General features: G+C 36.2%; 1 protein-coding gene across 1 annotated transcript; it reads right to left on the bottom strand.

Annotated features, from left to right (window-relative positions):
• Window positions 1-1,465: 1,465 nt before the first annotated feature.
• Window positions 1,466-7,889, bottom strand: LOC127838800 (uncharacterized). Its single transcript, XM_052366798.1, has 3 exons — window positions 7,837-7,889; window positions 2,894-3,092; window positions 1,466-1,901 (listed from the first exon to the last, which is right to left on the bottom strand). The coding sequence occupies exons 2-3, from the start codon at window positions 3,084-3,086 to the stop codon at window positions 1,648-1,650; spliced, it is 447 nt and encodes a 148-aa protein (XP_052222758.1). The 5' UTR covers window positions 3,087-3,092; window positions 7,837-7,889; the 3' UTR covers window positions 1,466-1,647.
• Between the last annotated feature and the right edge of the window lie 2,319 nt (window positions 7,890-10,208).

Genomic DNA, 10,208 nt, shown 5'->3' on the forward strand with positions numbered 1-10,208 from the left:
GATGTTCTGATCCGTATTTTACACTCGTGAACTTAATTTTCATAAATAAGAAACAGGCTAATCAGGAACGACACTTTCCGCTTTTAAGATATTTTATGATATTTTCTGTTTAATGAAAGTCTCTTCTTAATTATAATCCTTTTTAGGCGGAAAGTGTAGTCAATGATTAGCCTGTGCGGACTGCACAGGTTTATCTGGGACAACACTTTACGCACATGCATTAAAACCCCTTTTCACAGAGCACGGCTCATATGCATATTTTCCAAACTGAAAACAAGTCTCTTTAAAATTGCCCACTCTAATTAGTGTTCATGTACAATAACTCTGGTGATTAGATTCATATCGCAGCCTCTTTTCCCATCTTTATTGGACTGTGAATGTGCGAGATATGTAACAAAACAGTATTCTGAATGGAACTTTAAGTAACATATACAGACAGAGTTTACGTGTATGACATAATTATACGAGTTTGTCTGGGAAAACGGGGCGTATGCATGTTCGTAAAGTGTCGCCCCGGATTAGACGGTGCAGTCCACACAGGCTTATCCGGTGCGACACTTTCCTCCTTTACTGTATTTTTGCTAAGAAGAGACTTTTTTTAAAGAAAACTTCAATCACAGCTGAAGGCGCACAAGCTTATCTGCGACATTTTTTAATAAAATGAAGTCCCGTTTTCACAGTGCGCGACTCGTATGTATGTCAAGTCTTTTAACTTGATAATTGACCGCTAAGTTACAGGTATTTAATGGCTGTGTAGCTAGTAAACTGTATTCTTTTATACCTTATGATACCATATTACATTTCTGCAGTGAAATAACAGCAGTAAGTATAAACAAGTTGTTATGTTTACTGGTGAAAATAACACATTTTCGCAACTACTTTTTCTATTTTTAGATTATTATATCAAGATTTACTTCAAGATTTATATATATTTTTTTTATGATCACGAGTGAATTAAAAACGATATTCCATCAAATCCAACAATTTTTCTTTTTATCTAATGTTTTGTTCACCGTTTATTTATATTGTACAATAGTTGAACCGGAGAAATTCGCTGGTATAATGACGTCATTTTGTGTATTGAAATATATTGAGGCACGCCTCGAGAGAAAGGGAAACAGCTGTTAATCATTTTCTGGAAAAAGAGGCATAACCGAAACAGAAAATTTGTTCATGCAGATCGTTTGTTATTTCACTCGCTATCATAGAACAATATTTTCTATGATCACTCGTGAAATAACAAACGATCTTACACTGACATGAACAAATATTCTCTATTTATTCTAATTGCTCTCGATATACATGTTTTCACGTAATAGAAGGGGAACCTTAAAACCTATTCACGGAATTTCTTTTATTACCGGGCATTATTGAAATAAGTCATCGGAAATGTAGCAACTGGAAGTTTGAATGATACCATTAAGGCGAAAGTCTAAGCGAGGAAAAGTCTATTCATAAAGAAATGTTTGCTGCTAAATTCTTTATTCATATTTGATTAAAAAATACCAGAGACGTAGATAACGTTATCTACGTCTCTGAAAATACATAGGTTTCACTGTGATGTGTGCGATTAAAAAGTGAACTTTAAAATTAAAAGAACTGAAAAAAATAAAAATGTTAGATTTTTTTTCGTCCGAGTCGAGCGCCTCAGTTGTTGTCGTTGGTGCCCGAGTTCGAGCCACTCTCCTCGCTGGCGGATTTGCCGGAACCGGATGCAGTTTTGTCAGCCTTCGTCTCGTCTGCGGCAGCAACAGTTATTGCAGCTTCAACTGCGGCGTCCCCGTTCATCAGACTCATCAGGGCGCTTACTTTGGCGGTGTCGGCAGCGTCTACGTTGACACAGATCTGAAGGGTCGATTCGGGGCACAGTCCCTTGCATTTCGGCTTCTTGTTCTTTCCGTCTAAATATAATAAACTATCGGCTATTTTTTTTAACATTTTTATTTAAATACAACTTTAGCAACCTGGAATAGTAAACGCAGTACTTTAAATAATTAACTTAAATGAATAGGAACAACGTAATAGTACCGGTAGTTATGGTAGAAATGGTGATGGTTTTGGTATTTTGTTCCGCAAAAGGTTTTCTTATTGTAAAGAGCGTATACAGTGTTCATAGTGATGCTGCTTTGTATATGGAGAAAAATTTAAAAACCACTATTCATTGATAATACAATAAGCGATTCAGGGCAGATAAACGGTTACGCATAAGCAGAAATAAGCGCTCACTCACACAAAATTGTGCCACCATGTAACTTTAAGGGGCCTCTTCACGTTTTGGTAAATTGACAAAATTACAAAAAAGTTGTTTCGGATTCGCAAATTTTCGTTTTAGTTATGATATTTGTGATGAAATAGTAATACTGTATCATGCTCTAAAATATCCATTACATGCAACTTTTGACGACTTAAAAACCTGAAAATTATAAAGCGTTGAAACGCGAAACGATTTAATAATTTGTAGTTCTGTTGTTGTCGTTATATTTTGGGAAACTACGAGGATTGCTTATATATGTAAAAAATACACAGCGTCATAGCGTCAGCACGGACGATCGAGTGGTCTAAGCGCGAGACATTTTACTCCAGGACTCCAGGGGTCAGTGGTTCGAGTCCAGTTGTGGGTTACTTTTTACCATTTTTAAATTGTATTTTGTTTTTTTTACTTGAGAATTTTAGGTCCAAGGTTTAAATTTATCAATATAAAGCATTGAATGAAAAGCTTCAATACATGCCAAAATCTGTGAAAAGGCCCCTTTAAAATGCGGTCCTCTGACAATACACCATTACATCCACCATGATGATACAGAACCTTCGACTTAAATATATGAACAAAATAAATATATGTATGTAATAAGAACACCAGTGGTGTAATATATAGCATCCAATAAATACGTACATGCGTAAGCGTTGCCGTTGGCTGATTTGGCTTCGGCGGCGTCTGTGGGAGCCGCGGTCCCCTTCCCAGAATCCACTGCGGGAGCCTCAACTGCAGGCGCATCTCCGGCGGGCGCCTTTGAGGCGTCGCCGGTGGCCTTGGCGGACACGCTCATGGCAAGACCGATCACACACAATACGAAAAGGCAACGCATTCTGATCTGCAAAATATTATGAAAGTTGTTCGTTAGGATTATGTGCAAATTAGAGAACCCCTATCACGCACCACAACACGACGCGACTTTGATTGTAAATTAATGTTCACAGGTGAACGTGGTAAGCACGACCTTTTTCGTTTTTCCCAATTTTAAGCTCAGATGATTAAAGATCACATTTCAATCATGTACAATAGGACTTTCTTACTATTGTACATGCCGTAGGCAATACCTCCATTTTAGCGCGCACACACCCACTAGTCATCATTCAATTCCTGCGATAATTATATTTTCGTTGAAATTCAAATTAAATATGCGATTATTGAACGCGTAAAATATTTTTATTGAAATTTTATTAACATAACATTTGAATAAATGCTAAAAAAAATGGTAGTTAATGATAGTTATATTATTAAACGATAACCACTTAACTATTCGTTGTAAACAATAAGCCGTACAAGAAATTCAAAAAATAGTTACCTAGATCAAAGTCTCATGTGTGCATAATAAACAAAACATATTAACATCAAATTATTGCGTTAAATCTTATGTACCATGGATTTAAGATTTCTTTGTTTTTTTGTTGTTTTTTTTGTACATCAGCAAAAGCAATTTACAAAAATACTTTTGTGAACAAATACAAGAAATTGTTTGTAAATCGGTTGCTTTTTTTACATAAATTATCCGTTTTTTTATCCGTCATTTAGCCTTTATTCTTTATTTCCTCCGATGTCGAAGATTCGAACAACATAGTTATACAATAATCACAAATAATCACAAACCATGTTTAACAAAGCAAGGGTGGCATGATTTACAAAACATGAAATCATGAATAAATATACAGAATAAGAACCTAATGATATCATTTTACCTGTTGTTAAGTTTACAATATCACATACCAAAGTCGAAAGCGAAAGTTGGTGTATTATTTGTTAACTTATAAAGCTATTTTCTCATAAGAAGTTATTTATCTAATACCAAATAGTAGATAAATAAACATCAAGTATTCGATTACCCCACTATTTTTTTGTTATTGATAACATAATATACTTTACCTTAAACGAAAACGAAAATTTAAGCTAAAATTAGGTTATCAATAATATATTGACAATTTTATCCTGTTAATTTCATACCATTACAAAGAGACATTAAAGTCGATTTCAAGCGAATGTATCATTATCAAGTTAAAACAAATCACATATGAGTTTGAGTAAAACGAAATGTCTAAAGAGGTCATCTTCAGTTACTGTTAATGCAAGACACACTAGATGTCTACTCATTGCCATTACTGGAAGAATCATAATTTGCATAAATTTGCAGTGCCCAGTCACTTTGTACAATTCACCAATAAGATTATTCCTTTTGGATTCCGTTTTATCGCAAAACCAGAGAGTATGGTTCACAATACTGTCGGTGAACTTATTACAAATTGCACATTTACTTGCAAACTGCCTCGACATCGCCATACTTAGAATCTTCGTTGACTTATGGATTATCACAGCGAGTGAAGGTGAAGTCTTACAAATGACGATGGCGGTAAGCGGTGAGCGTCTTTGTCTGTTTGCCATTCTAAAACTGTTTTTGATTGTCCGTTTCCATGATATCTTTCCGGGGAATACACCACGTTCCAGGTACGTTTCTAGGGTAGGCAACAAACTGTACTTTTGTAAAAGTCTGTAGATGTCAGGAATCAGCCCTTGCATATTCACGCACCCTAAGCAATATCGTACTAGTCTATGGATGAACACTTTCTTGGCCAAAAATCTCACTGGAAGCCGGCACAGTTGCCCAAAAAACTAAAGTTTCTCAAAGTCTATCAGTTCTTCCGCGGATTCAATGTTTAAACATGACAATGCAACATCGGTGTTTGTGTTCCTACCGACGTTAAGAATTTGTTTAACACATCTTCTATGGGAAACTTCAAGTTGCATTATGTCACTATTAGAATAATTGCACCATAGCGGCGAGCCGTATAAAGCTTTGGGCAAAACCACATTAACATATATTTTTCGAAGTGTTATAGGATTAAGTTCGGCAGGATTAAATCCGCAATGTTCCGGTCGACTGCATCGCTGTTCGTTGAATACTATAACTGCACATTTTGATGGATTGTATTCAAAGCGCCATTTGCACGAATAGTCATAGCATAATTTCATCATGCTATCAAGTGCGTGCTTTGAAAATGCAATAAGAATCATGTCGTCTGCTACTGTAGGACTGTTCACATTCAATCCGTACATACAGAAACCTAGGCCAGAATGTTCAAGAGCATTGATTAAACCATTAATATATACAAGATAGCAGATCGGTGAACTTTTCCCGCCTTGGCGGGTTCTCTGACGAACAGGGAACCATTTCGATGTATAGCCACGATTTTTCACACAACTAGTCATGTTCGAGTATAATTACATGAATGCGAGCAGTGAAGTGTTGTCTATTTTTGTTCGGAGCTTGTAAAAGAGGCCGTCATGCCACACTTTATCGAACGCTTGTCTCCCATCCAGGTAGCACACGTATAGCTTTGATCCATGTTCACGTGCAAAATAAACACTTTCGCGTAACGTGAATGACGTCATCAGACAACCAAGGCCCTCTAGGAAACCACACTGTTGAATGTTAAGGTCGGTCATCATATTTGTGCTACATCGCGGTGGTTTAATGTTGATGTGCATTGTATAATTAGATAAGATATTATCGTTGCTGTTGTTCTCAAACCTCGTAGCTCCAAAATTTTCAAAATATTTTTTTCGTCTTTTCCGAATATTAAGTCTGGCGCATGTTTTGTGCTATATCTCATAGCTCTACGCCAATCAGAGCCCTTGGAAAAGCCACGTGACGAAATGTTGTAGAATGATTGTTGGCTTTTTTCCCGGTGAAAAGTCGTAGCGACGCCATTTCACCTATAGGTACGTCGTTTCGTTTGGACAAATTTGACAAAAACGTTTTTATAATTTTTGTTATTTGCAACTACGAGGTTTCCTATCAGGACGAATTGTCGTACCTCATAAAAATGACAAAACTGTGGTGACAAAATATCGTAGCTACCATGTCTGACTGTCAGTATGACTTATCAGTATGACTTACGCGTCTACGGCTTATACCGTATTTTGCAGCTTCATTTGTTTGGTATTTTTACAGAATTTCAATTTCTAAAACATCATTATAAAAAAATGAGACTGTTTTTTCTTTCTCCTGAAAAGTTGGCATTTTGTAGCTACGAGGTTTGAGATCGACAGCGACGTTATCTCAACCAGCGAAGTGAGCGTTCATAGAATAAAAGTATACTGTACAATGACAAAATAGATCGTTTAAGCTCAGTATTAATATTTTGTACTAAGAAATGTCTTTGGTATGTACTTGCCAAAACAATAAAATAGAGATCATCAATACAAACCCCCCATTGGAGAGGTGCAATGAAAACTCTACATTACAACAGTTCCGTATTCAACAGTGTGCATGTATATACTGGTATGTATGGTACTTCATGCACATTTTAATGTCACATGTGCAGCATTATTTAAATGAAAATCAACAACAACAACAACAAAAACAGCAGCAACAACAACAACAATAACAACAGCCGATTTTGTGTTATTTTTGTGGAACTGGCTGAATGCTTTGATTTATAGAAACAATATTTGGTTGAAAATAAAAAGGAAAACTTCTTAGAGCCATTGATTCTAGTAGTTCGGTAGTTTAACCCATTTATTCCTAGCGTCTAGAAAAAATGCCTTGGCAAACAGCGTAGACCCAGATGAGACGCCGCATGATGCGGCGTCTCATAAGGGTCTGCGCTGTTTGCTTAATGGAATTTCTGGAAGAAATATTCCAAATATAGAAATAAATATAATAGTCATTCCAAAGTTTGGAAATAAATTGATCCAATTTAGAAGGATGGGGGAGTCCACTAGGCATAAATGGGTTAAAATTGCTGTTGTTTGCCATTGACAGGTCATAGTAGGCGAAACGTAGGAATTACAACACACCTTAGCAATTCTAGCCTCTGTCTCTTAAATCTGGGCTTAATGCATGTGCGCAAAGTGTCATCCCAGATTAGCCTGTGCAGTCCCCACAGGCTCATCAGGTATAGCACTTCTAGCTTTCATGTTGTTTTTCTAACGCAGTCCCTTGTTAAGACAGAAAGTGTCATCCCTGATAAGGCAGTGCGGACTGCACTTTATCAACATGCAATAAGCCAAGTCTTGCTAAGACGGAAAGTGTCCCCCTGATTAGACAGTGCAGACTGCACTTTATCAACATGCATTTAGCCCAGATTTCATTCAGCGAGGCCTATTAATGTTCTAATTGTCATTGACTAGGGCTCAATGTAAATACATTTTACACTTTGTTAATAAAAACTTAACGAATAAATTCAGCGGAAAAAATAACCTAAACAATAGACTTCATAATTAAAAAAAGAATATACTTGCTTTTTTTAAATTAAATTTAAAAAAGAAACAAACACTTTATAGCAATTTATTGATAAAAACAACATGTATTTAAAATGATATCGATATGTTTCGAAAATAAAATGCCGTATGCCGTTTTAAACTTAAAATTGAAATTGGCTTTAAACAACTCCTGCACAAGTATATAATTATATCAACTAAATCAATTTTAATAAGCAAACACATCATGAAATCTAAAACTTAAACTTAAAATTGACTTATAACAACCCCTGCAAAATATACAATTATATTAACTTAATCAATTTAAATGAGCAACACATCATCAAATCTAAAAGACTTACCTCTTCGCTAAGTTGAACTTGCTGATGATAAGACTCCTAAGTTTTGTCACCGAGTACTGAGTCTTTTCGAAGGACTCGCATTTTATACTTTCCTTTAACAATTACCCCAATTCCTGAAAGGAGCCCCATCAAACAAAGACCTGTCTCTCCCGCAAAGCTGCCAGAATGAATGCTTGAACGAAAAGCGGGCCGCAAAAGCGAGATATTAATTATTACTCCTATGGATATTTGTTATTTTTTGGTGCGAAATTACTTGGGACGAGTTCACGAACAAAACTGTTGTGTATTGCTTTAATATCAACTAATAATTTCTAAAGAGAAGACAACATTTAGAAAAATGACACTGGACCGGCTCTTAGACACTAGACTTCGTAATTATGTTATCATCCAATCTGTCCTGAAAGACCTTGTTTGTACAAAACAGGTCGCAGTTATTAAAAATCAAGCTGGTAGAACGGAATGTTTTTCTTTTCACACGTATGAGTAGAGTTGACATAATTTAGGGCAAATCGGTGGGAGGCTTGTCCGATCTTATTTAGCTACTGTCCTATTTACGATGACGATATCTACGTCAACAAGTAAAGCAATTTCTGAACTGCTTTTTTGCTCCAAGATTTGTATGCTCATATTAGAATCCTAGATTGGTCAAGAAATATACGCTATTACATACATATGTGTACGAACACACACTTTAAGATGTAGGTCGAGCTCAGGCATTTCACTAAACGATTCCATATCGTACCGGTACGATGATGTTGTTCGCTATTACATGTATTTGTTTAGACGACGGTTAGTTGGCAAAAGGGAACAAAAAAAACTAATAAAATATATATTAAAAGTAATATTGTCTGCTTTTATTAAAATAAATTCTGAATTAGGGGAAACACAAATAAAAACAAAGAAACGAAACATAAGGAATACAATGCAAACATGACATGTATCTCGAACGTTCCTTTTCGTTTTTAACATTTGGCGAAATGTGTGTTTTTTTTCTTACCAAGACAAGTACGATAAAAGCTATGATTGGCATATTGGTCATTTGGGTCCATGGTTTGATTTTTCGGAATTTCTACCCTGGTCGGCTACACCGCACCTAATTATTACTTACATGAAATGAGCTTCGTTCTGGGAAAATCGGACTTAAGTAATGTGCGTTAATTGTCGTTCAGGGACGCCACTTTCCGCCTGTATGGTGTGTTTTGTTTAAAGAAAGTATTTTCTTAGCGAAAACCCAGTTGAGTCTGAAAGTGGCCTCGAGGTGTAACTTGTTGAACTTCACAGGCAAATCTGTGACAATACTGTACATTCACGCATTAAACCCCGATTTCATTTAGCGCGGCAGGAATGCGATACAAATATTCATAATAAATCCCCATGCAAAGTATGTGACCGGGCCGAATTCGAACCCGTAATCCTCCAATTTGTAGTCAATTCACTCAATGCATTTTATTTCATTCATAGTGTCATGAATGAATTTTTAACCGAATTCATTGCAATATAACTCTCTTGTCATGTTTCAAATAAACCTAATTAATTATTTGTCATTTACCTTCGCATTTGAGTAAATATTTGCTTATACCAATGTCATTTAAGAACACAATGAAGTATTTTGTACTATATAAAAACGACTTCATTTTTATATTTTAGGCCAGGTCTCGGCTTACATCATCTGAGGTTACGAAAACACATTTCAATGAAAACATATAGTAAAACAGGACATTAACGCAATAATAATAAGCAGAAGTTAAGTCAAAGTTGTGTTGATCGATTGCAATATATGTCGATCATTCCTGCATAGAAAGTTTACAGTGGTTATCTTATACCAACAACTATATCAATAAAAAACATCAGTAGTAACTGATTCGATCCGAAATCATGTTAACAATTGAGCGGTGCTCAATGGGGTTTAATGCATGGGCGTAAAGTGTCGTTCTAGTAAAACCTATGCAATCCAGGCTAATAAGGGACGACATTTTCCGACTTAACTGGACTTCTTTAAAGGAAAAATACTGCCGGAAAGTTCCATTATTGATTAGCCTGTGCGGAGTTCACCGGCTAATCTGTGCAGACACTTAACGCACATGCATTCAGCCGAAATTCCCAGAACGAGACTTATCTCTACATTCACCGTCAATGACGCCAAATAACCGACCAAAACCTCTTAACATGCCGCGGTAAGGACCCATCGATCATTTTATTCTGGCATCCACAAAGACAGGAAATCAAAACACAATATTGGGAACTGCCGTAATAAACCGGGGAAATTAGAGACTTCCCCATCATCCCATCGCCAAATGAAATGTCATATCTAGCGCCGAATAACAGCCTGACACTTTGACTCCTAATTGCGATGTCTAATGTTCGTAGATGAT

Source organism: Dreissena polymorpha, chromosome 7 (assembly GCF_020536995.1).
Source record: "Dreissena polymorpha isolate Duluth1 chromosome 7, UMN_Dpol_1.0, whole genome shotgun sequence".
Classification (NCBI taxonomy): domain Eukaryota; kingdom Metazoa; phylum Mollusca; class Bivalvia; order Myida; family Dreissenidae; genus Dreissena; species Dreissena polymorpha.

Coding starts and splice junctions, on each gene's coding strand:
- LOC127838800 (XM_052366798.1), bottom strand. CDS start 3,086: ATGCGTTGCCTTTTCGTATTGTGTGTGATCGGTCTTGCCATGAGCGTG. Junction 1,902..2,893: donor CAACGGCAACGCTTACGCAT/GTACGTATTTAT, acceptor TATTATATTTAG/ACGGAAAGAACAAGAAGCCG.